Here is a 26,531-nt window from a genome sequence, read left to right on the forward strand (position 1 = left end):
TTTCTCAATAAATCATGAAGGAAGCAGGCAGAAATGACTTCCATCTGGACAGATGAGGAAACGGAGGCCCAGAGTGGTTAGGTGACTTGGCCTTGAAGTGGGGAGGGGGACAGAAAAGACAGCCCCACAATTCTCATCTCAAAATATTTAATTTTGTTTGAAAAGGATACATTCCCAGCTTCCCTCCCGCCATGTCACTCCGGCCCACCAATGGTGGCCCACGCACGCACACAAGCACATAAGGCCCATGGGCTATGGCCTCTTCCGCCCTCTCCGGCTGGGAAGAAGGGGTTTGCTCCTTGCCTTCTTCCCCAGGGAAGGTAAAGGGGAGAGGGGCCCGCTGGAATGCCAGCTCCCAGGGGAGGAGGCGGAGCCCCGCACACTCTATCACGTCACATGCACTTAGAAAAATAAAACCAAGTGGTGTTCTGGCGACCCCGACGCTGTAAGATGCAAGAGCCACCTGGAAGTCATCTTCGCCGTTTCTAGAAAAATTTATTGCACTTAATTAACAGATGTGAAAGGAGCTCTGGGGTGGGGCTCTGCCAAAAAACCAGGGGCTCACAGCCCTTTGCTCCCAGGGCCCCGGATGGAGAGCAGACCAGCACGAAGGGGCACTTTCCTGCTGGCTCCCTCGCCTGCCACCCCAACTCAGGCTGGAGGACCGCAGGAGCTGCCTGCCAGGGCCCCGCAGCACGTCCCCTCACCAGGGTGATGCCGACCCAGAGTAAAGGTTCACTGCCAAGTGCCTTTCCCAACCTCAGGACTCGGACAGGCAAACCCTTTCCTTTGGCCACGGGTAAGAGTTACCCAAGTCGTCCCCACGGCTGCTGGCCATGGTGAAAGCTCTCTCTCTAAATATATATATTTCTATATTTAGATATACATTTATTATGTGCATATTCTTGCAGCATTCTAGCTCATTCATGATTTGTCTGTTCTGAGATTGCAGTGAGGCTGGAGACAGAGCGTTCAGGAAGGAATGGTGCTTTTCCCAGCCCGCTGCAAGCCACTTATGCTGGCAGTTCTGGCTTCCAGTGCTTTTAGGAGGATGCCAAACATCTGAGCACAGGAGCCCCAGTCTTTGGCTGTCAGCCCCAAGATGGAGGGGGTCCAGCAAGGAGTTCAACTCCACGATGGAAACTGAGCAGAAGACACCCCCCACCCCCACCACCCGCCCCAAGGCCTTGATCCTTAGGCCTAGGAAGAAGACACGCTTCCCTGAGCCCCCCTTTCCCCCAAATGTCAACCTCCCCGGACATCTCCCTTCTGTCCCTGCCAGGTTCCTGGCTCAAAGGGGCTCTTCTAAAAGAGGCCGGCAGCCGTGCTCTTTCCAAGTAAGCACTTGGGGGAGGAACTGGACACCCACTGCCTGGGGGCAGAAGCGGAGGGCACTGGGCAGGCAGAAGGGGGGACAAAGAGGAGAGACGTCAGGCCATCATCCCACCCGCCGGGGTCGGAAAGTGAACGCCATCCAGAGATTAAATGTCCATCCCTTTAAAAAAAAACCCAACTGAGAAAACAAACCATACACTCCCTGGCCAAAGAAAATGAAGAGCTTTTAAGCTGGCAGCTCTTCTACCAATAATAAAATGAGAAGTGCCCTTTTGGTGGGTGGCCAGACCAGAGGGAGAGTGCCCGGGCGGGCAAGCTGCCCAGGGCAGGACACAGACATGCCGGATGCAACGGCCCTGTTGTGGTTACAATAGAGTGAAAAGTGTGACCATGGTTTTCATAGAACCACAAAGTCAAAGTCAGGGGCCCGCAGGGAAGGGACTGACCTCTCTTGGCCTCAGGAACCCTTGTCGAGTCCCCGGAGAGGCGGGGGTGTAGGTCCCTGGAACGCCATGGTGTCCCCCTGGGGTGTGGTCCACGGCCAGCGGATGGCTTCCCCTGCTCTAAACATCTGTTATGAAAAGTCTTTAGGGGTCGAGGCCCAGGACTCAGAGCCACCACTATAAATAAAGCCAGTGGTGAACATGACAAAGAGCCCCTGTCGCCCCTGACCCCTCTTTACCACAGGCTGCCCCTGCTGAGCAAATAAATACCTCCAACTCCAGCTGACCACAGGGAGCAGAGGGTTCCACGGAGTTCCTTAATTACTCTTCCCGGCAGAGCCAAAGGATGAGTCCGGCCAGACACAAGACAAAGGAGCAGCTGCGAGGTGTCCCCCTCCAAACCACACCACGGCCGGGCTCGCGTGGCCCACGTCTCCAGGGACCCAGATGGAGGGGACTCTAGCCCGTGGACATGTCCCAAGAGTCTGCTATTCCATAAGAGTGGTGCTGCGACCAGGTGACCAGGTGTCCTGCTGGGTGACACCCTTCAGGCCGCAGGCACGGGGCTGGATCCTGAAGCAAGACCTGGAAAGCCCTCTTCTGCTTTTTGGGGAGAGCGGCCCGGGCCAGGCCTGCACGGGAGAGCAGAGCAAGAAAGAACGGGCGCTTCTGGAGAAACATGCCCCGGCTCTCCACCGGCGCGTGAGAGGCTGTGGAGGCCGGTTTTCTGAACGCCGTGTGGAAGGTGGATCCCGGCTCCGGGAAGTTAGGCTTCTGAGATGAGGGACTCTTCCTTTAAAACCCAAGCGAGCCTGGGCACTGCGTGAAAAGAAAGAGCAGCCCCAGAGGCCCAGTCTGGTGGGACAAAGGAGACTCAGACGGCCTCCACAAGTGACCTGGAGAAGAGCAGATGTGTACGGGGCCCAGGGCTCAGAGACCACCGCCCTGGGATGGAGCCCCTCTCCCTCCAGGCCTCAGAGCCACAGAGGAAAGGGGTGAAGGAGCTAAGGACGGCAGGTGTGCTTCTACTGCCGGCCCAGAGCCAGAGCCCGTCCCCGGCTAGCCGTGCAGAGACCCCGCTGCTGTGGCCTGGTACCCGCACGGACACAACAGGGGACCTGGCCGGTCTGTCTGCCTCTGAGGCAGATGGGAGCGGATGTTTCTAAGACTTTCCAGGGAGGGTGAGGCGGGCGACAGACACGCCCTGCCTGGAAACGCGCGCTGCTTCCTGAGCCGATGTGAGGGCGACAGCGTCACGACTCATTCTGCAGAGAGAGGCCTGGACGGCCCAGGCCGGAGATGGAGGGCCAGGCAGGGAAGCCCGGGCTTCCTGGCAAACAAGAGCCTGTGCTCCCGCGGTCCCCTTCCGGGGCCGCCGAGAACAGAGACTAAGGCTGACTCCCGGCTCCGCAGGTTCTCTCGCGTCCCGCCAGGGAGGAGGCGGGTCCCCAGGGAAGTCGCCGTGCTGGCCGTGGGTGATGAAGCGTGAACGTGAAGGCTCCCAGGGCAGGTGCACCGCCACGCGCCCATGACGCGTCCTAAGTCTCCACGCGCAGGTGGGATCCGGGGCCCCGGGCAGAGGTCTGAGGTGCGGGCGGAGGCGCGGATTACAAGGGTCCGTACTTGGTCTCGTACTTGGACACGATGGTCTTGCACTTGCCCACCTCCTTGCGCAGCTCGGCCACCTCCGTCCGCAGGGCCGTGTTCTCCTTCTCCAGGAAGGCCGCCCGGATGGTGATCTGGTTCTCCTTCAGGCGCCGCGCGTCCCGGGACCGCTTGGCTGCCACGTTGTTCTTCTTGCGTCTCGTCCAGTACTTTTCGTCCTGTGGGGAGGGGTCAGTCCTCCGTGGGTCTGTCCTCTTCCCCGCGAGGGAGCCCACCCTCCCCTCCTCTCAGCATGCCACCCCCAGGTCCCTCTTGGAACCCATGTGGTGCAGCTGGCACGAAGGCCGGGCCTCCAGGGAAAGGGGCCGCGAGCGCGGGGGGCCGGTTGCCCTGCCTGCTCCCGTTCCCGGGGAGGCAGGAAGAGACACCAAATCTGCGGGGGCACCTGCGGTGGCAGGAAGGCAGCCCCACTCGCGGGTGGCCTGCTCGGCACTGCTCCAGCGTAAAGCACTGTCTGTCTTCCTGTCTACGCTCCGGCTGTGGCTAAGGGCCTGCACCCTGGGTCCCATCCTGAGTTCAGCCCCGGTCCTGTTAACCTCTCAATGTCCCCGGCCCCTCATCTTTACAATGGGGATGAGAGCTGGAACTGGCTCCCGGGTGGCATGAGATTAAATGAGTTAGGATGTACAAGGTGCTTATACCAGCACTGGCCTGACTTACAGCAAGGACCACGTAAAGTTCACCATTTTCACTGTGGTTTATTTATTTATTTATTTTGCTTTTTTTTTGTCTTTTTAGGGCTGCATCTGTGGCATGTGGAGGTTCCCAGGCTAGGGGTTCAATCAGAGCTGCAGCTGCTGGCCCACGCCACAGCCACAGCAATGCCAGATCTGGGCCACGTCTGTGACCTAAACCACAGCTCATGGCAATGCCAGATCCTTCACCCAGCGAGCAAGACGTGGGATCAAACCCGAATCCTCATGGATACCAGTCGGGTTTGTTACCACTGAGCCACAATGGGAACTCCCATTGTTACTATTTTAAAGCCTCAGAAACCTTTCAAGAGGCAGGTATGGTTATTGCCACCTTACAGACGAGGAACCTGAGGCCCAGCTAGGTCTGGTGGCAAAGTGGATCTGAACCCAGGTCTCCCTGATTCTAAAGCTTAGGCGAAAAGTCCTTCTGAAGAGCGTTTCATAGGATGGAATGGAAAAACTGCCAAATCCTCCTCTCCTTCCTCCCTCCCAGTTCCTACAAAACCATCTGCTTGCAGGCTGCTTGCCCGTCCCTGGGGATGGCAATACACAGCTCTCTCTGTCCCTCAGAGCAAGGGCTTCTTCACCCCAGTTGCCGTGGCCCAGGAAGCAGGAGCATCGACACAGCCGGCTGCCGGGAAGAAAAGAGAAGCTGCGGGGAGTCACGCTGGGGCCAGACAGCACCTGGCTCCCTTTCTGTCTGTCAACTGCTGCAGGACAGGGCTCTAAGCTCTAAGCTCTGAGCTCATGACTTTCTAAACATGTCCACAAGGAGGGTGGGTCCTTGAGATGAAGTCAAACATGAGGAAGCACAGCCCGTGGCTCCTGAACCAACACTGTACCTTGGCGACAGCAGATATACCAGCTTACCTTCTGCTCATCGGGGACAAAGACCTTCTTGGCCTTCTTGATCATGGGCTGGGGCTTCAGGTCCTCCTCTGCAAACTTGTGCTTCCGAGGGTTGAACAGCTCCCCGCCTGGCACACTGGACAGAACCAGGTCGGCGGGGTCGGGGTTGAAGTTCACATCCACCTCCACGCAGTTGGGGTCGATGGGACTGGGTGTCTCCCTCTCCTTTTCCAGGGAGGATTCTGAAAGACACAGAGGCAGGTGGTCCTGAAACAGTCTAGGCTCAGTGGATAGTAAAAACTCACATCCCACGCCCAGGCACCTGCTTGAATCTTAAGGTTGCGCGAACCACTGCCGTTCGGAGGGAAGAAAAACCACAACAGCATCAGCCCCTGGCCAGACTGGCGTGTGTGATTCCACTCAACAACGCACGTGTGGAAAGAATTTTTCCCTTTAGGAACAAAATGCTCAAAAGGAAACAGAGGCCCTCGAAAAAGACCGGATTTTCCAATTGTTTTTTTCCTCCCGGAAATGTTAGGCAAAATATTCAATCATTATGCCCCCATAGCTTCCCGTGGGTTCAAGTTTTCAAATAATGAGGAAACAGCTGATTACGGTGAACTACAGACTGAATAATGAAATGGTTTCCAAGTCCAAATCCCTTGAGGCAAGTCAATCCTTTGTGCTCATTTAGTCTAACGATGACTCTGAAAGGGAGATGGGTGTTAATCTCATCTTACAGGTGAGGAAACTCAGGTTCAAAGAAATGACATGGTTTCCCCCTGCTCCCAGGGATGGCACCCTGGGTCTGGTTGCCTCTGAATCCTTGCTCTTCTCTGCCCTGTCGGGCTGTGGCTTTACGGTGGACACTGGGTTAAAGAATTCAAAGGTTATGTGTTACTAGACATTATTACAAAACAATATCTTTAGCCTGCTCGTTCAGTGCTACTGCCAGGAGTACAGAAAATAATTATTCAGTTAACAGATACTTACTGGACACCTGGTACATACCAGGGACCGTCCTGGCAAAGACAAAGCAGTGAACAAAACCAGCAAAAGTCCTTCCCTGCATGGAATGTTATTCTAGCAAAGAAGGCTGACGTTACAGAAGCTAAACTACAAATAACTATGTAAAAGCAGTAGATGCCTTGTGGATATCTGGGAAAAGAACATTTCAGAAAGAGTGAACACCAAGCGCATGGTCTATTCCGACAAGCACGGGGATCCTCAAGGAAGAATAAAGGAGGCTGATGCGGCTGGAGTGAATGACTGAGCGGGGAGATAACAGGACAGGCCCAGAGCAGAAAACATAGGGCCTCTGGAGTTCCCTGGTGGCTCAGTAAGCTAAGGACCTGGCATTGTCACTGCTGTGGCTCAGGTTGCTGTTTGGCACAGGTTCAGTCTCTGGACCAGGAACTTCGGTTTATGGTGGGTACCCCCGCACCACCAAACCAAACACAGGGCCTTTAATCACAATAAAGCAGTGATTCTCATAAGGGGACAGTTTGGTTCTGCAGCAAATAGGTGACCACGTTAGGCTGGAGCGGTGTGTTCTATTGGCATCTAGTGAGTGGAAGCCAAGGATGCTGCTACACATCCCATGATGCCCAGCACAGTCCTGCCCCCCCCCAACCAAAAAATTATCTGGTCTGAATGCCAACAGTGCCAAATGTCAACAGCTGACCTTCACCCTGAGATGCAAGAAGTCACTGGAGAGTTCTCAGCAGAGGCTGACATGGTCAGACTTAGGTTTTAACTGGATCAAGCACATAAACTAATCATATCCGATTAGAAGGGGTTAATTACAAACAGGGATGCGCGTCAGAGTGCTGAAGGGCCAGGAACCAAGGCAGTAACTGTGGGAATAAACCACAAACAGCCACGGTTCCACAGGCCGACAACGAGAACGCCCCTGCCCTGCTGGAGGGAGTCTAAATGGCTACTGCCACTCTGCACACCATTTGGCAGCGTCTACAAAAGCTGCCTGTGTGCAGGGCTGATGACCCAGCCACTCTAGTCCTCAGGAAACACCCAACAGAAATGCGTACAGGTGTTCGCCAAAGACACGGACACAAACATTTGCGGCAGTGCTACACGTAAGCCCAAACTAGAAACACTTTGTGTGTCCTTAGCTGTAGGGAGCACAACTGCGGTGTGGTCGTACAGCACACGGCCTGCCGTCCAGCAACGAAATGAACAGGGTCCGGCTACAGGCAACACCACGGATGATTTTTATAAACAGCTGAGGAAAGACGCGAGACCCAAAAGAATACATACGACTTCTGTCTTTTCTACAGAAAATTTTTCTACTGAAAAATTCAGAGGGGGAGCTCGCCTTTCACGTCTACCATGTGTGCAGTTCTTCCATACAGATCTTCCTGCATCTGTATGGTGATTTTGTCTGTGTCCCGGGAGTATTCTGTAAGTTATGTTGGTAGTTACTGACACCCATATAATGTGTACGTTACTATAAAGCTAGCTACAGGAAGCCATAAACGTGAACGTATAAACGTAATGAGCTTATAATTGTGAAAAACAAAAAAAAAGAGTAGAGTTCCCACTGTGGCACAGCAGGTTGGGGATCTGGCATTGTCTCTGTGGGGGCACAGGTTTGATCCCTGGGCTGGAGCAGGGGCATTGCCACAGCTGTGGTGTGGGTCAGAGCCACCGCTCAGATTTGATCCCTGGCCTGGGAACGGCCAAAAAAAATAAAATAAAATAAATAACACATAATATACAGTTCCATTTAAAGGACATGGTGACGAACGAATCTCTGGTAGTGGAAATAAGGAGCGTGATGACCCCTGGGGAGTAATGACTGACTCCCCAGGGGAGAGAACGGGATTGGAAGGTACCTCTGGAACACCAAGAGCATCCTCTAGCCTGATGTGGGTGATAGTTACACGGGTGGGTTTGCTCTGTGATGATTCAGCAAGTGGTATACCTGTGACATGGGCACTTCTGGGTGCCCTACTTCATCAAGAATGTGTACTTAAAATCAAAGGCGAATGTCACCCAGGTGGTCTAAGATATAAGAGGAGGCAAGAAAAAAAAAAAAAAACACACAGGAAAAAATGGATGTTTCCTTGTGGTGAAGTGGGTTAAGGATCTGGTGTTGCCACAGCTCTGGCCCAGGTCACAACTGTGGCATGGTTCAATCCCTGGCCCAGGAACTTCCACATGCCCTGGGTGTGGCCCCTCCGCCCCCCAAAATAGGGCTCATTTCTAGCTCTGTCTCCTACCCACACATGGAACCAGCTTTGCAGGACAACCTGACCAACACAAAAGTGAAATGGCTTCGGGAGTTCCTGCTGTGGTGCAAGCGGAAATGAATCCAACTAGTATCCATGAGGATGCAGGTTCAGTCCCTGGCCTCACCCAATGGGTTAAGGATCCAGTGTTGCCATGAGCTGTGGTGTAGGTCACAAACTCAGCTTGGATCCAGCGTTGCTGTAGCTTCAGTGTAGGCCAGCAGCTGCAGCTCCAATTAGACCCCTAGCCTGGGAACTTCCATATGCTGCACCTGAGGCCCTAAAAAGAAAAAAAAAAAAAGAAAAAAAGAAAAAAAAGGCAGGGGGGGAAACTGGCTTCAAAGAAGAATTTGGCTGGGATTAGCTAAAGCCTCTAAATCTGAGCAGTTTACAGGAAAGAAACGAGGGGCACAGGAACATGCTAAAAAGCCGTATATGGATAGAGTCAGAAAAAATCCAGCACGTGCAAAACACTACAGGATGAAAAAATTCAGCTTATTCAACAAATAAATCACCGAGAAATAAAAAGGAGAAGGGACCCCATAGATTATAAGCGATTTAAGAGACATAACTGGACTTCTTGTCGCGGCTCAGTGGGTTAAGAACATGAATAGTATCCATGAGGATGTGGGTTCGATTCCTGGCCCCCCTCAGTGGGTTAAAGATCCGGCATTGCCCTAAGCTGTGGTGTAGGTCACAGATGCAACTCAGATCTGGCGTTGCTGTGGCCCTGGCGTAGGCTGGCGGCTGTAGTTCTGATTAGACCCCTAGGCTGGGAACTTCCATATGCGATGCATGTGGCCCTAAAAAGAAAAGAAAAAGAAAAAAAAAAAAAAGAAAAGAGACATTACTAACTGAAATGGGTGGGTCTTGCTTGGCTCCCAATTCAAGTGAACTGTAAAGCAGTAACATTTATGAGAAGACTTTTTGGAAATTTGAATGCTGATGAGTTTATTATCAATTTCAGATATAAAATTGGTGTTTTTATTGCTTTTTTAAACATATATATATTGAAATATTTAGGGATGAAATGATATAATACCTAGGATTTGACTGAAAATAATCAGGAGAGGGTAACTGAGTTGGTTAGAGAAAACAAGATTGGTTATGAGTTAAGACTTATGGAAGCTGAGGAGTTCCCCTGTGGTGCAGTGGGTTCAGGACCCAGAGCTGTCACTGCTGCAACTTGGGTCGCTGCTGTGGTGTGGGTTTGATCCCTGGCCTGGAAACGCCCTCATGCTGCAGGTACAGCCAAAAGGAAAAGGAAAAGATTATGGAAGCTGCAGGATGGCTACTGGAGGTTCATTACAGCCGCCCTTTATTTCTGCATTTGAACATTTTTCCATAATAAAAAGAAAAAACACAGAGCATTAGGATTCCCTGGGTGCAGGTTCCCTGAGTTTCACACCAGCTCCTGGGGTCTTTCCCGGGAGACACCAGCCGATACGCCTCTAAGCGAGCCTGCAGAGAGCTTACGGAGCCCCTGGAACAGGGCTGTGCCTGCTCTGGCAAGTTCGCGCCCCGGGAGCATGGAAACCAACCTACCGACCTCCAGAGCTAAAACAGAAGAAGGACAAGAGGATGAAGGAGGAATCCCAGGGACAGCGGAAATCAGCCTCCTTCGTGCCAGGGCCTGGGTGGTTTCTGCCAGTCAGACATCCTGGGTCCAAGGGCAGCCTCCACTACCTGCCAGCTGTGTGACCTCGGCAAGTTACCGATACTATGATTCAGTCTCCTCAATCATAGTATTCCTCAGATAACAGGATCAATCTCACACGGTTCTTGTGAGCATGGTGTGTTAATGCCTGGCAGAGAGTAAATGCTCAATAAATGTTAGCTGGTATTATTATTATTATCATTGCTTGAGCTTCCCAATAACCTGTGGCAGAGTGCACACAGGGGTGAAGAGCAGCGCTGAGGAAATGCAGAATGGATTTCTACCCCGCAAAGCCTCCGCCTGGGCGGGCGCACTCCACCACGCTGAGCACCGGCAGCAACCAGCAGAAAGGCTCCGACTGCCGAGGATGTGACTGCTATTTTTACCCCAGCCTTGGGGGGGCTGTGCTGAAGGGTGGGGAGCAGGGGGCTTCTCCACTCCGCAGGCCCACTGGGACCGCCCCTGGGGTGGGTGGACACAAGCAGCCCTGCGCGGGAAGTGGATTTCCCTGGACGGGGAGGGTGGCCCTCCCCAAAGGCCCGTCACCCACCTGTGCTGGACACGGTTTCCGAGGGCGGAAAGACGGCGGTGGAGGAGGATGGTGGGGAGGCCGTGGACGAGCTGGCCGACTCCTTGCCTTCCAGCTCGGCCACGGGCAGCAGCAGGTTCTGGGCCAGGTGGGTGGGGCTGGCCGGGATACCGTTCTCCAGCAGGAACTCGTCCAGGTCCATGTACTCCAGGTGGAAGGACTCGCCGTCGTAGGGGATGGTCTTGTCCCAGATGGGCGGCATGAGGGAGGCCGAGACGGCCATGGTGCTGGCTGCTGCGGCCTCGTCTTCCTCCAGCTTCTCCTTCCCCTTTTCCTTATCTGCAGACACAAAAGCTGTGATGAGACACCTCTCAAGAGGGTAACTCAAGCCCAGGAGGCGAGCAGTAAGCCTCACAAGGCAGACCCACCCTCCGGAGTTCTGATCCAGCCACGCACTTTAAGAGCTCATGCTACTCTCTGGTTACAACCTGGTGCTTGAACCAGGACCACTGGTCTCCTTTAGCAACGGCAGCACGTCCTCACCCTTGCCTGGGCTTCCCAGGCTGCGCACCCCGGCTCTGAGGGCTGCCGTGGCCCCAGGGTTAGTGCAGAATGGGCTGTGGGATCAGCATCTGCCGGAGAGAGGCTGCAGGGAGGAAACGAAGTTTCCAACCCTTCCTCTTATCTTAGGCAAGGGCTGATTCCTCAGACCAAGAGCGTGCGTGTTCTCCCGTTCATGTTGCTTCTCCACAGCAACCCAGCCTGGGGCTTGAACTCCAGGCAGGGCTCTGCCTCCCACGGCAGTGATGTGTGCCTTTAGCAATGTTCCTCAGCCTCTGCCAGCCTCAGTGTCCTCAAGGTAACTCAGGATACAGCTGGCTCTTGGGGAAGACTAGAGGTAACAGTTGACAGTGTCTTGTAGACCTCCGGGCACACAGCAGGCACTCGTTGCTACTTTACTGTGCCTGATTCATTCCTCGATCCTGGGGACCAACACAGGAGCAGGCAGATGTGTATACTGAAGGCAGAAGGCTGGGTTTTGTTTTGTTTTGTCTTCCTAGGGCTGCACCCTAGGGAGGCATAGGGAGGTTCCCATGCTAGGAGTTGGATTGGAGCTGTAGCTGCCGGCCTATGCCACAGCCACGCAGGATCCGATCCGTGTCTGAGACCTACACCACAGTTCATGGCAACACCAGATCCTTAACCCACTGAGCAAGGCCAGGGATTAAAACTTCGTCCTCATGGATGCTAGTCTATGGATGCTAGATTCACTTCCGCTGAGCCACGACAGGGCTCCCAAAAGCTGGGTTTGTAAATGGATTCCCTTCAGGTTTATTCAACAGAGAGGGCCTGGAGCTGTCTTTTCAGGACCTTTTTCAGACCAACCATTTCAAAAGACTTCTATCTCTGAATAAGCAGAGAAGACTTAAGGTAAGTTTTCTGGGAAGGAGAACAGGGAGCTGTAGAAGAAAGCTTGCTCCCAGTCAAAACAAAACTAATCAATCAGTGGGGACTGGATCCCACCTAATTGTCCCCGTCAAAAAGTTATGCACGTGGAGGAGTCCCCATTGTGGCTCAGTGGTAATGAACTCGACTAGGATCCATGAGGGCGTGGGTTTGATCCCTGGCCCTGCTCTGTGAGTTAAGGATCCGGCATTGCCATGAGCTGCAGTGTAGGTTGCAGATGCATCTCGGATCCGGCACTGCTGTGGCTGTGGTGTAGGCCGGCAGCTGCAGCTCTGATTTGACCCCTAGCCTGGGAACTTCCATAGGCTGTTGGTGCAGTCCCCCTACCCCCAAGAAAAAGAGAAAAAAAGAAGAAAGTTATGCCCGCAGATATCCAAGAAAGGGCAAATTAAGAAAAAAACACAAGAGAAAAATGTGACAAGGTTAGAAGGAACTCAAAGTGACGGAGAAGCTAATCAGGGAAGTGGGAGAGAAAATCATGACAAGCTCATAATGGGTTTTCAAATTGAGGGAGACAACTTTGAACTCTGGATTCTGAAATGAAAAAGAGAAATCAAATAGGATTATGTTGGAAATAAACCAGTCATGCATGGACTCCTACATCACATACAGCCAGGAAGCAGCCCATCGGTCCAATAAAAATGGACACACCCAGTGAATTAAGAAGGCAGAGGTTTTGACTAACAGAATTTGGTCATGGCTTTTAATACCAATTATCTTGAATTCCTGCAACTGCCTTCTGTACCAGGCTTTGGTTTAAAACCAAATGGGAAGTTAGAAAGCAAAGCTTTGGTGGGCTGGGAGGGCCAGATGGCCTCCCTATTCTTCCCTGAGATCTTGACTCTACATGCTGTTCAGCAAGGACTGTGATCCATGTTGGGCAGGTCATGGGGTTCAAAGGAGGTGTTTGTTTTTTGTTTGTTATTTTTTTTTAAGGCTGCACCCGAGGCATATAGAAGTTCCCAGGCTAAGGGTCGAATCAGAGCTGCAGAAAAACAGCCAGACTGAAGGAAGAGTAACAGTACATTCCAGGTTTTGTCTGGCCTAAGCCATTAAGGATAGTGTTTTTATTTTTAATTAATTAATTTATTTATTTTTATTTTTTTAAGGCCACACCCAAGGCATATGGAGATTCCCAGGCTAGGGGTCGAATCAGAGCTGCAGCCGCTGGCCTACACCACAGCCGAAACAACGCCACATACGAGTCCGGGTCTGCAACCGACACCACAGCTCACGGCAACACCCAGTCCTTAACCCACTGAGTGAGAAGGACAGTGCTTTAATTTTTTTTTTTTTTTTTTTTTGGATTGCACTTGCAGCATGTAAAAGTTCCCGGGCCAGAGAGCAAACCTGCACCACAGCAGTGACAATGCTGGATCATCAACACACTGTGCCACAAGAGAATTTCCAAATCAGTGTTTTTATAAGATGAGTAGTTTTTTGTGTTTGTTTTTTGTTTGTTATTTTTTTTTAAGGCTGCACCCGAGGCATATAGAAGTTCCCAGGCTAGGGGCTGAATCAGAGCTGCAGCTGCTGGCCTACACCACGGCCACAGCAACGCCAGATCCGGGCCTCATCTGTGACCTACACCACAGCTCACAGCAACGCCCGATCCTTACTCCACTGAACAGGGCCAGGGATCAAACCCAAGTGATTCCAGTCAGGTTTACTACCACTGAGCCACAACAAGAACTCCCCATAAGATGGAGTTTTCATCGTAAAGGATGATAAAGGACTAGGCCCATCACTCGGGTCACAAGGACAGTGGCTGCCAGTGACAGAGTAAAGAGCACATAAGGCCTAGCTATGTGACCTTAAGGAAATAGCCTCACCTCTTTGAGCCTCAGCTTTCCTCATCTGAGAAGTGGGGTAATACCCTATAAGATGGCTGTGGAAGACTAAATAAGACTATATCAAAGTGCTCTGTGAGTATTCTGCAAATGTGAGGTAGAATTATTGTTATAGATGGTTATTATTTGGTAATCTCAAACAAGAACCCCGACGGATGTGTACACCTGTCCTGGTAGCTTGTCTCAGCCTCAGATCCTGGAACAAAATTTTGCCTTAAAAACAAACAAAAGGGTCTGTGCATATGAGGTCTGAAGCAGGAGGAGAGAGCCTGGCCTCACCTGATGTGCTGAAGCTATATATAACCCAACAGTGACAGCCATAGGGATGGGAGCCTCAGAACACAGCCAGGAAAGGAAGAGAAATGGCATGTTTAAAAAGACAATTAATTCCCCAAGGCTGGTATTCACAGAAGGCCCATTCCTTCCCACATCCATGAACTACACCAATGGTTCTCGGAAATTCAAATCTTTGAGACTGAAAGCATCCCTCAGTGCATCTAAAACTCCACTATAGGTGGCACTCCTGCCACTCCCTGAACCTCATGTTCCCAGGCCAAAAAACAAGGCCAAACCTGCTTTCCAGGTAGGCCCCAGGGACCTCTGTGGCCTAGGAACCAAGACAAAGCCCAGCCCTGCCACTGTGGCCCCAAAGGCTAGGGTCAGCCCCAAACAACCAGGTGAAGGGCCTCAGTAGCTTCAGTCTGACCCTCATCCCTCTACCTGACTCATGTCAATCCCCCCTCAGAAGGCCCTCCCATCCCTTCTCCTGACACTCCTCCCCCACCTCAGCAGCAGCCCTGAAATTCATTTCCAGAAAACCTCTAGCGAGTACCTACCTAGTAACTGGGAATACTCACTGGAGGGGAAGAAGACAGGTCCTCATCCCCAGAGAGAAAGCCCATATATAAAGACAATTCGCTACTGTCTATCAGGGTATCTCAAACTTCAGTGGACTTTGGAATCACAGAGGTGGGGTGGGGTGTTCCTAAAAATGCAGATTCCTGTCCCAGGAGCCGCAGATTCAGTGGGTGAAAGGTGAGGCCCAGGAATCGGCATTCTAAACAAGCATCCCAAGTGATCCTGATTCAGGCGTTCCAGAGAAGGCGCCCTCGAGCGTCATTTAAGTGGCTGCTGCGACCCCCATCAGCCTCCTCAGTAACCCCTACGCGTTGCATACACTCGAGGCCGCCCAAAGGAACCTCCTCACCCCGACTCCCACCCTACCCTCTCCCTCCTGACCCCTCCCCGCCAACCCCTATCTGACCCAGCCTCGCTCAACTCGCCCCTGACCTTCTCTTCCCAATCCCTCTGTCTCGCCCTCCAGGGCCCTTGTCATCCCTGGTCCCATCCCCCTCTGCTGGACCACTTCACCCTGACCTCCGACCTCCCCGGCCCCGCCCTCACATAGCCCCGCCCTTGCAGAAACCCCGCCCCCAGGCGCGCGCGGACCCTCCCCCCCCCTCACCGAGGCGCGCCCCGCGCGGGGGGTTCTCCATCAGCTTCTTCAGGACCAGCGGGAAGGAGCCTGGCAGGCCCCTTTCCCCAGCTGCGCGCCCCGGCCCCGGGCCCGGCCCCGCCTGCGGCTCTACAGGCGGCTTCTTTCCGCCGCCCGCGTCGGACATCGTGCCCCGCGCTCTGCTCGCGCGCCTCGCCTCCCCCGCCCGCCCCCCGAGATGGGACGGAGCCGTGCGACCCGCCGCAGCTGCCGACACGGGCGGCTACTGCGCAGGCTCCCGGGGGCACCCCCGCCTCCCTCCATCCCTACCCCGCCTGCGGACTGGCTCTGGCATATTAATTATTTATGAGTCCAGGCCAGCTTCCCCGGATGGCGGCCTTGGATTGGTCCGCCTTGAGAGGGGGGCAGGCACAGCCGTCCCGGCCGTGATTGGTTAGGCCGCCCGGATAAACGAGACACGTGCGGGGCCAGGTGAGGAGAAGGGCCGAAGGCCCCGCCCCATCTGCCTCTGTGTCACCTGATTGGCGCCTGGTAGAGTCAGGGTCTTAGGCCCTTTTCGGCTACAGCCCCTTCCCCTCTACCCAAGGTTTCACTTTCGCCTCCCTGCTCATAATACCCCTCCTCCTCTCGGACCACCGTTACCGCTCTCCCCTCGCACCCCAACCTCTCCACTTTCCGGACGCGCCACTGAAGGGAGGCGGAGCTGGGAGCGGCCATGCCGGCGGGGGGAGCCTATCAGAGAGCCCCCCGGGGCCACGCGGCCGTCCCCAACTCCGCGGGTCACGTGGAGCCACAGCCGAGTCCAGTTGCAGGGGGAGGGGAAAGAGGTGGAGGGCGCGAAGCAGCCAATGGAGGGCGGGGGCGGGACCCGGGGCGGTGCACGAGGCACAGCACGTGCGGGGTTGCGGCGGGGAGGGGAGGGCCGGTTCTTTTGGTTGCGGGGACTCTGTCCAGGGTCGTGGGACCTGGACGCAGAGCCCAGCCCTTACCCCGCCGACCCGGAGGTTGGCTGAGGGCAGGGCCGGGGACGGCGGCCTGCCCATCGTAGGGACAGCCGGAACAGGCTTGGCTGCCGCTGAAGCGGGTGTCAGGTTCCCCGCGGATCCCGGGTTTCTGGCGCGGGCGTGGCGGCCAAATAAACACGAGCGTGGAGGAGCATTCTTGAGGTCGGGGCGGGGTGGTGGAGAGGAAGGGCGCGGCCCTGAGCCCGAGCCGGAGTGCACGCTTCTGTCCTCCCAACTTACTAGCTTGTGACCTTGGGAAAGTCCAGTTGCTTCCCCGGAGCCTCTTTTCTCGCCCATAAAATTTCGGGGTTGGGCTAGATAATCTCTAAAGTCCTAAACGGCTCTGAAAGCCTGTTTCTCTTGAGGACCTTGGCTTTTTCTACAGGGAAAAAAATAAAACTCCTTCGCTCAATCTACAGAGTACACACCTCGTGGGAGAACCACCGCCTCTCAAAATATAAATACTTCCTGGGAGTTCCTCAGGAAACCGGGAAAAATGGAGAACGTGAGCGGGGTCCACAGATGTGGGGACCTTTCAGGAAGCTGCTCCTAGCGGCACACAGGACTTTGTACCTCTTGATAGCACAATTCATACTCTGCCTTGAACTCAGTGTAGACTCTCCGTGCCTGACAGGGCAGGGACTTTGGCTTGTTTATCCTGTATCCTGCCTGTGACTCGCGCCTTCCAGTAGCCGGGCTGGGGAATGGCAGAGCCCAGTCCTTGGTTCACGGGGTAGGTGCTGACAGCAACACCCAGCTAGCTGAAAGTGGTCAGGCTGGTATAATGAGAACTTTGCTGGGCACTGAGGAGGAAAAAAGCGCTTGGGCCCCTGAGCAGGCCTGGAAAGCAAGAGGTTTGAAGAAACTCTGGGTGATGGTCAAGCCAGGGTGGTGGCATCTGACTCCAGAAATCAAGGTCTCCCGGCCATGCTCATTAGATGTCAGTTATTTTCTGAATCTGATACCTCCCACCAATTTCTTCATCTCTCCAGGCCTCCTTGGTTTATGTCAGATGGAGATAGGGCAGGATTTACCTTCCCAGGCTTCCGTTAGCCAGTTAGTGTAAATGCAACAAATGGTAATGACCATAGCTTTACTAACACCCATGGGTACAAGTTCATGGCTTGGTGTATCCGTTATCCTACAGGCAGGTTCGGTGCCCATGTCACTCCCTGTTGAGCGAAAGTACTAAATTGTGCACAGAACTCAGTTGTTGTTAGCGGGAATTCTGTATGTGGCTAAACTAAGACATCTCTAGAATAAACTGACCTAGAGGTTTTTAGAAATAAATTTCAGAGAGCAGTCCAAGGAAACTGATTAAAACAATGTTGGAAGCTTTAAAAATAACTAGTTTGGTTGTGGAGAGACTTGCTGGATTAGGGCTAAACGTATATTTTCATGGCTAATGTGACATTATTTTATTATTTTTTGCCTTTTAGGGCCGCACCCGTGGCTTATGGAGGTTCCCAAGCTAGGCGTCGAATCAGAGCTACAGCAGCAACATCAGATTCGAACCGCAGCTGCGACCTACACCACAGCTCACGGCAACACTGGATCCTTAACACACTGAGCGAGGCCAAGGATTGAACAGGCAACCTTATGGTTCCTAGTTGGATTCATTTCCCCTGAGCCACCATGGGAATTCCCAATGTGACATTGAAGGGAAAAAATTTCTCAAGGTATGAGAAGAGGATTTATAGCAACATAATAGTGGAAAGTTACATTTGTTTGTGACAGGTGGTATGTAATGAGATGTAGTAAAAATTTAGATTTTTTTTTTTTTTTTTAAGCTGCAGTTATCCAGTGCTACCCGACTTAAAACCTAGCCTGGAGCAACTAATCTAAGAGGCAAGTAGCACAGGGGAGGAGCTCGGTGAGCTGGTTAGGGCTTTAAAAATTAGTTTCGATTCGGTTCTCTGTTCATGTACTACATTCCCGAAAGAGGGTTTTTTTTTTTCCCCTTGGATAACCACGGTAAAAGGCGTGTCACAAACACCGCGGGAACTTTATAAACATGTTCTCTCTCGTGCTTACTTGCAAGCTGGGAGGCGCGCTACCCTGCCGCCTGGCAGCTTTCAACAGCACCATCCTGGGGGCGGGAGCCATTATGTTTTTTTCTCATTCTCCAGCCGCAGCATCCTCTCCCTGGCTCTCCCTGGCTCTGCCGCCTCTCCGTAAAAGTGGGACTAACAGCGTGGCCTTGCCCCTTCTCTTAGTGGAGGAATGCATGTTGTGAGAATTAGCTAAGGTCTGTAGTGTTTGTGAGCCCAACAAAGAATTAAAGTCTATAGGAAGAACATGTTATTACATGGTGAAGACTAGAGCTGTGAAATGGCACCTTGGAATTCTGTAGAAATAGGGTTTCAATCAGTGCAGCAGCTTCTTGAGGGAGGCGTGGTCCTGGGGCAGCGGCGCCTGGGTGGGCATGGGTAGAGTCTCCCCTCGGCGGCTGACCAGCCACCTGGCCTTGGGCAAGTGACTTCTGCTGCCTACACCTCAGTTGTTTTTCTCTTGGAAACAGAAATGGATATGCTTCCCTCACAGAGTGGTGATGAGCTGATGTGTGGGGAGCAGTGTCAAGTGCCAGCCTGAACAGTCTATGGAGTAGAGAGGGTGGACCTCCACCTTTCTTATTTATTTTTATTTTTTGGTCTTTTTAGGGCCGCACCTGTGGCATATGGAGGGGTCACATCGGAGCTACAGCTGCCAGCCTACAACACAGCCATAGCAACACCAGATCCAAGCTGCGACTGCGACCTACACCACAGCTCAAGCTCAGAGCAACACCAGATCCTTAACCCACTGAGCGAGGCCAGTGATCGAACCTGCGTCCTCGTGGATCCTAGTCAGATTCGTTTCCACTGAGCCACGGCGGGACCTCCAGACCTCCACCTTTCCTCTGCTCTTAGGTTGTGCCAGGTCAGGAGGAGAATTATTTGGGGATAGGGAACAAGGCTGGGAGTGGGTTCCAGAGTCTAAGCTACAGAGAGAAGGGATGTGAAATGTCCATTTTCCAGAGCTGGACCTGCTTTTTTTTTTTAATTTCATTTTATTTTTTGCTATTTTAGGGCCACACCTGCAGCATATGGAGATTCCCAGGCTAGGGGTTGGATCGGAGCTACTGTTGCTGGCCTACACCACAGCCACAGCAACACAGGATCCGAGCCATATCTGCGACCTACACCACAGCTCACAGCAATGCTGGATTCTTAACCCACTGAGCGAGGCCAGGGATCGAACCCACATCCTCGTGGATCCTAGTCGGGTTCATGAACTGCTGAGCCATGACGGGAACTCCTGGACCTGCTTTAAATTCTACTCTTGTGTTTCAGAAAGTTGCTAACCAACCCAAATAAATAATTTAATTTGACTGAGCATATGCAAAACAAGGGCCTTTCATTAAACCATTATACCAACTTGGATTATTTAAGCTTGAAGTTCAGAGGTGCTAAAACTCCAGCTTTTTTTTTTTTTTTTTTAAATGGCCATATCCACAGCATATGGAAGTTCCCAAGCCAGGGACCTACCAGTGCTGTAGCTGCAGCAACACCAGATCCTTTAGCCCACTGTGCTGGGCCAGGGATTCAACCCACGCCTCTACAGTGACCTGAGCTGCTACAGCCTGATTCTTAACCCACTGTGCTGCAGTGGGAACTCCTAAAGTTCCAGTTTTTGACCCAATGCCCCATGATGATCTCTTTGGCCACATAGCATCTAGCAGGACAGCACCACTCCGTCTTCTGACTCACTGCAGAATGTGACATGAACCTGGGGTCTGTAAGAGCAGGCCGATGGGAAGCCTTCCCTTGAACCCTAGCAAAGCCCAGTTATTTGTATGCTTTGCCACACCAAATGCAGGAGAGCACAAAGCTTTGTCAAGAGTAGTAACTCAGTAAATACTTGTCGGCTCACTTTGTTGGTGTTGCTGGTAGGAGGGTTCACAAAACCATTCAAAGCCGAGTTGTATATATTTGGAACAGTATCAACATTAAATCACAGTCATTGTGTCTGATTCACGATCAAACCTGGAATAACAAACATCAGCCATCCTTATGGCAAATCTTCCACCACGGGCCTTGCCAACAACTGCCGCCTTCTGAGCCCACATACCGGTGGCTGCATAGTTCTGGGCTGTGGTTTGTACCTCGGTCTCAGTGTGTTCTAGGGGAGAAGTGGTGGGTGGAGGCTCTAGACCAACTCTTGCCCGTCTCCCCATGAGTACTCATTTCCTATTTGGCTTGCATTTTGTCCACTGCCCAGGTTCAGATCATAGAAGGAGAGCTGCCCCAGCAGTGCCATTTCCAGAGAGAACCCTCACCTCCAGACTCGGCCACATCTCAACAGCTACTTCCTGACAGCCACAGGTTCTCCAGTGGAAGTCGTGTTGGTGCAGTGGTAAGGTGTGGGCTCTGGGGCTGGACCATCGACATCTGATTCCTGCTTTGACTACTTCCTGTGTGACCTTGGGCAAGTTACTTAACCTCTCTGAGCCTGAGAAGCAGAGTCAATGCAGGCACACGGCTGAGGACACACAGTACTTGGAGCATAGCAAGAGCTCGCCTGAAGTTCTCTCTTACTACAATTCTATGTTGGGTTGTTCTGGAAACACCCCATTCCCCCCGACCAGCCACATGTCCAGGAATAGTCAGGGTGGGGGGAAGCTTGCAGGCAGGGAGTCGACAGCCTCACTCTTCTTTATGACCTTCAAGGCCTTGCAGGCTCCCCCCCCCCAGGGTGGGTCTCTCCATCCTCACCTCTTCCTTCTCTCCCCCTTATTCACCTCCTACATCCACATCGGCCTTTTATTCCTCAGACACATGTGTCTCTTGTGCCCCAGGACAGGGCTTTTGCAGGTGCCATTCCCTCAGCCCGGAAGTTCTGGTGTAGCTGGCCCCTCCTCACCCCGCAGGCCTTGGCTCAAACGTCACCCCCTCAGAGAGACTGGCGCCGACCCTCTGGACTGTGGATTGTCTGTCGAGCCCCGGGGGACGCACACAGCAGGCAAGCTGGGGCGGTTTTTCTCCCTCGCCCCTGTGCCACGAGGGCAGCCAGCACTCAACATGATGCATGTGTGCCCGACTGGAGAAGTACGGCCCCGGGACGTGGTTCCAGAGGCCCCAGGGAATCCCGTGGGCAGGGAGGAGCCTGGAAGCGGACTGAGCCGGGTGGGAGCCCCAGACCCTTCCCATCTCTGAGCGCCAGTCTCCTCATCTGTAGACCGGCTCATCACGCCTCCCTTGCAAAGCCCTTTCACGGAGGGTGATGTGCGAGCACTTAGCACGGTTCCTGGCACACACCCGGGCGACAGGGGCCTTTAGGACCAGGATCCATTCCTTTAGCAGCCTGGCCTTGGGACAGACCCCTTAAGATGCAAAAGCCATCTGGAAGGGGCCCTGCTGCACGTGGCTGTCAGTGTTGGGTACTCGGTGACAATGAGTTTCTCACGTTTCTCTGACTGGTGTTGGTGGGGGGAGGTGACAGAGGAGGAGGCTGAGTCCCTGAGGCAGGCGTGAAGAAGAGGCTGGCCCTGAGGAGGTGGGGGTGAGGGTTTGAGCTAAGGCATCCTTCCCCCGAGACGCACTTCATGACATCTCAGGCGGGCTCTGGTTCCCCCAGGCCGGGGGGTGGAGGGGACCACATGGACCTTTCCTGAGGCCAAGCCCAGGACAGCCCAGGGTGCAGTGGGTCCACCCTCTCCCCTGCTCACCTCAGTCCCCCAAGAGCAGGCTACCTGGACCCCTGCCTCTGCCCCAGCAAGTCTCAGTGGGATCTGGCCGCTTATCATTCCGCCCTTCCTCTGGCCAGCTCCTCTGGGCCGATGGCACCGTGCCCCTGGGAGCCCGGCGTGCATTTCCAAGGAGACAGCCCTGTGTATGCGCCCGCAAACATGCACCATTCGCTTTTCCCGCAGGAGGAGGTGGGAAGGAGGACGCGGGGGCAGATTGCAAATGCGATGCCCTTCACAGTTTGCAGACCCTCTGGCATGGGCCAGCTCATTCCATCCTGGCCACAAGCCTGTGAGGCAGGTATTCGTTTTCCCTTTTCACAGACGGGGGATGGAGAGAATGTCAAGGACCCCCTGCCAGGTGGCCCACTTTGATTCTAGTTAGGCGCCCCTGCCTGCCCAGCTTAAAGTGAAAGCCTTGTTCAACCCCTGGTGTCCCTTCCTGCTAGACGGTGCCTTGAAAAGCAGGCCTGAGTGACCACTGTTGGCAGAAAGATGGGGAGGCAGCCCCTGAGCACAGCCAAGGAGTAAGGGAAGGGCAGGTGTGACGAGGGAACAGCTCGCTTTAGGGAAGCGGGGGCAGAGAGTGAGAGCGCGGGCAGGATGGCCTCTTGGGAGAGGATCCCCGGGACAAACAGGAAGAACAGTCCTTAGGGATCAGGGTTTGGAGACAGAGGGGACCCTGGGTCAGAGCTTGGGGCACAGACCCACTCTCTTGCTGGGCATAGATTTCTTCGCCCGCAAGAAAGTTGATGGAACGGGTGGCCCAGAACGAGGGGCAGCCCGGTGGCTGTTGTAGCCCGAGGCCAAGGAGTCTCAAGCCTGGTTGGCACTGTTAGAGAAAATCTGCTGGGGACCGGAGAGGTGGGGGGGTCTACGCGGGCCACGGGGAGAGGCCCCGGGGCAGCGCGAGCCCTCCCGGGTCGGATCTCAGGGAGCAGCTTTGAACTAGCAAACGGAGAGGCTGCAGGGAGAGCGGAGTCTGGGGACAGCAGCGCGCCCTCTGCACGGCTCCCCTTCCTCGGTCTCATGCAGGGCTGTGCTCGCCAAAGCCAAGAGTGAGCAGTCTGGAGGGGCAACCAGCCCCCCTGGTGTTCTCCTCCTGGGAGGTGCGAAGCCAGAGTGGGGGATGCACACGGGGACAGGAGCTGCTTCATCAAGGACTTTTAAAGCACAGTTGACCCTTGAACGACGTGAGTTTGAACTGCACAGGGCCACTTACATACGTGTGGATTTTTCACCAAATTAAAACAGTGCTACCCCTTCTGCGGTTGGTTGAATCTGAGGATGTGGAACCATGGATGCAAAGGCAGCAGCTGTAAAGTTATAGGCAGATTTTCACGGGGGTCAGCGCCTCTAAGCCCAGTTTTGTTCAAGGGTCAACGGACTTGCCATGCACCTGCTGAAATCCTAGTTCTGATGGTGTGTACCCTCTTCAGCAGGGTATAATGCTTTTCAGGTGGCTGCTTTTATTTTTATGAAAGGTTTGGAGAGGCTGGGAGCTTTGAAAGGGGTGATTGCAGTGTGGGGGCAGTGATGACAGCAAAGTCTTTGTGGGGCGCACCGGCCCCCTTGGCTCTTCAACCTTTGTCCCCTCATTTTATCCACCCACTGGCATCTGTCAGTCTCTCCGGTCTCGTGCTTCTGCCCCTCAATGGGACACCACATAGAGAAGCAGTAGGGGTGGGCTGAGACTCTGGTCCCGCCCCCAGACCAACCCAGCCATCTGGGACCACTGTTGTCATTCAGTGTGCCAGCTCTTGCCAGCGCTGTGCCTGAGACCCTGGGCGAGTCCCCTCTGTGCTGGGCCCTGACTTCATTATCCACTGTGAGCAATGGGGACTTTCCAGCTGTCACAGGGCTCTGGGGACCAGCTGGGAGCCAGCGACCAGCAGCTGCTACCACATTTTGTAGGCCTTGTTGTCCTGGTCTGAGGAGCGCCGCCCTGAGTTTTCTGCCCAGCTGGGAGCTCTCCCTGCAGAGCCACCCACAGCCCAGTGGCTCCCTACGTGGCACTGGGCCCCTAGGACTCCCGCCCTTCCATGGGTGCCTGGACCAAGAAGGGAACCCCCTGCTTCCAGCTTTTGGAAGGACCACCAGCCTTGCTCACCCACACAGGATGTTCAGAGAGGTAAGAAAAAGCCAGCTGTGGCTCGTTGGCCAGGCTGAGCTGCGAGCTTCCTGAGGAGGTGGGCTTCTCCTGCTGAGCAGCTGGGGTCCTGAGTGCCACCTTCTTCCCTTGGGCAGCATCTCCTGCCCCTCCTTCCCTGAGCCTGGCTCCCCGAGGGGCGTGTTAGGGCAGGGGCTGCTGTGTCTGGGCTTCTGAGTGTGGGGGCGGGCTAAGGGTCCGGCGGAAGGGAGTCCTGAGGGGACAGCCGGTGCTACCTGGTGCCAGCACAGCAGGGTGCGGGAGGGGCCTGAGAAAGGTCCCTTGAGGGGACACCTGGGCCGGCTAAGTCAGATTCTGGCAGCAGAGGACAGCTGAGCTTCTCTAAAGGCGCCTGTGGAGTCTGAGCCATGAAGACCTGGGCGTGAGTCCCTGACATCTTAGAACAGAAAAGAGCTGGAGGAATATTTGGCAGGAGGGAGGGCCCTGGGCCGGCTGGTCCCCCGAGGCTGCCGTGGCCGTGGGTTTCTCAGGCAGGACTTGGGAGACACCTGGTGCTGGCTGCCGGCGCTGCCCTTCGGTCCACACCCTCCGCCGCCGGCTCCCTGGGCCCGTGTTTGCTGTGGTATCCTAGGAACCAGGGCTTCGAGCCTGTGGTCCTGTTACATAACAGCCTCCGTCCCATCCATGGGTTCAGCCCTCCAGCGAGCGGGAGCTGAAGCCGGCGCACAGGGGAGAGCCTGGTCTCCAGACACAGGCGGCTGCCCAAGTCCACAGTCTCTGCCAGCCCCCTGCCCCCCAACACGCAGAGGGAGGGAACCTAATAAGCAGTCAGCATCCAGTGCATCCTCTCAGCAGGGCCCTCTGGTCCTGTCCTTGTCCCACGTGAGCACAGCACCTGTCAGTGCCACACTCAGGCCAGGCTTCCCAAAGCTTGCAAGCTGGGGGACAGTGTCTGAGTTGCAATGGCACTCCCCACCGTGTCCCTCTCTGCACCCCAGCCCTTCCTCCTGCTCAGGAAGAAGCCAAGGGCAGACCCCTGCTGGGGAACCTCTCTGGCCCGGAGATGCCTGTCCTGCCACCGAGCCTGTGGCCGCCCCCACCCCTTGGGCACCTGGGCAGCTGGCCCATGCAGGCCACCTCCGCTCCTACCTGTCCTCTTCTCTGGCCAAGGCAAAGAGTGCTCCAGCAGGGACTTGAGGACCTCAGGCATGTCCATGGCAGGGGCCACTCCGATCCGGTCGCAGCTCGACATGGCCCGGCAGGAGGTGCTTGCTGGGGGAGTTTAGAAGCAGCTGGAGAGGCAAGAGCTGGCCCGGGAGCCGCAGGCTCTGGAGGCAGGCGGGGCGGGAGCCCGAGGCAGCCAATGGGCAGCACGGGCCCCGGCCCGCCCGTCCACCCCCGGCTCGGCCACCTGCCAGCTCCGACTGCAGCCAGGCCTTCCCTTCCCGCTGCCTGGCAGGGCGGGCCTGGCCCTCCGCCAGCTGCAGCACGTGGCGCCACCGCGCCAATCCTCTAACAGAGAGCCCGGTGTTATCTAACTTTGCAAAGGGAAGTTCTCCCCCAGGCTGGGAGCCATAACCGGGCCTGCCAGGTGAGAACAGTGAGCTGGCTCCACGCCCACAGCCAGCGTGCACCGCGCACTCAGGCCCACTCGGCAGAGGAGCCCTGGGGGCCAGGCGCCGTGGAAACCAGCCTGGGCTAAGGGCTGGGACCCGAAACCCAGCACCAGGCAGCTCTGCACAGTGTACTGTGTGGCACAGGCAGGCAGCTCTGCATAGTGTACCGTGTGGCACAGGCAGGCACACAAGTGGGCGTCACACACTCTCCTGCGAGCTTGTAAGTCTCCAGCGGTGGTGACATGCTTTGATGCTGAGGTCTATGTGCTGTGCACACGTGCCCGGCAAGGCGCGTGGTGTGCATGTGGCATGCACGCTTAGGGCTTTACACCCTCTGCAGAGCCTGAAGCCTGCTTTTCTAAGGGAAGGGACAAGCCTGCAGCCTGGGGTTCCTGTGGTCTTCTGGGAAGGGGACGAGAGGCAGGTGCCCAGCAGATGGGTGCTGGAGAGCAGGCACCCCTGAAAGGGGGCAGCTCTGCAAACCCAGCTCAGGCTTGTCCTGGACAACGTCCTGCTTCCCAGCCAGTGCCCCAGCTGAGGGACCTTGGCAGCAATTGGCTGTTTGCTGTCGTCCCCGCCCTGGCTCTCTCACCAGGACACTGGCTTCTGTGGCCCTCAGGCCACTTACTTGAAGCCAAGGTTCTCTATGTTGCCCTCCACAAAGACCAGCACCAGACTTGGTGGTGGTGTGTGTGTGTGTGGCTCTGCCTCTCCATACGTGATGTAGCATGCTGAGCAAGGTGCGCTGCCCTTCTGGGTCTCACTTCCAAAACTGTGGTGTGTTGTCACCTCTAAGATTCCTTGCGGTTCTGGTTCTGTCTCTGATGCTCCAGGCTGGATGCAGTAAGCCTTTGGTCCTTGCATCATCTTCCCCCCTGC

General features: G+C 54.7%; 2 protein-coding genes across 3 annotated transcripts in view; one reads left to right on the forward strand and one right to left on the reverse strand.

Annotated features, from left to right (window-relative positions):
• Positions 1 to 26,531, forward strand: part of LOC110260631 (uncharacterized) — a 35,870-nt gene that overhangs the window by 8,686 nt on the left and 653 nt on the right. The window contains exons 4-7 of the mRNA XM_084955250.1: positions 20,462 to 20,596; positions 21,039 to 21,202; positions 22,113 to 22,227; positions 23,841 to 24,057. Of these exons, the coding sequence (XP_084811376.1) occupies positions 20,462 to 20,596; positions 21,039 to 21,202; positions 22,113 to 22,227; positions 23,841 to 24,057 (631 nt within the window). The remainder of the gene's footprint in view (positions 1 to 20,461; positions 20,597 to 21,038; positions 21,203 to 22,112; positions 22,228 to 23,840; positions 24,058 to 26,531) is intronic.
• On the reverse strand, positions 131 to 25,338 carry TEF (TEF transcription factor, PAR bZIP family member). 2 transcript variants are annotated; one of them, XM_084955249.1, is made up of 4 exons: positions 25,186 to 25,338; positions 10,446 to 10,763; positions 5,009 to 5,229; positions 131 to 3,601 (listed from the first exon to the last, which is right to left on the reverse strand). In XM_084955249.1, the coding sequence occupies exons 1-4, from the start codon at positions 25,286 to 25,288 to the stop codon at positions 3,386 to 3,388; spliced, it is 858 nt and encodes a 285-aa protein (XP_084811375.1). In that variant the 5' UTR covers positions 25,289 to 25,338; the 3' UTR covers positions 131 to 3,385. The 2 variants fall into 2 exon arrangements, with proteins under 2 accessions (XP_084811375.1, XP_020947119.2); XM_021091460.2 differs by lacking the exon at positions 25,186 to 25,338 and adding an exon at positions 15,207 to 15,416.

This window comes from Sus scrofa, chromosome 5 (assembly GCF_054392235.1).
Source record: "Sus scrofa isolate SSC_HxYL_T2T_F1_AM1 chromosome 5, Sscrofa_HxYL_maternal_Yorkshire_Landrace_v2.0, whole genome shotgun sequence".
NCBI classification, from domain to species: Eukaryota; Metazoa; Chordata; class Mammalia; order Artiodactyla; family Suidae; genus Sus; species Sus scrofa.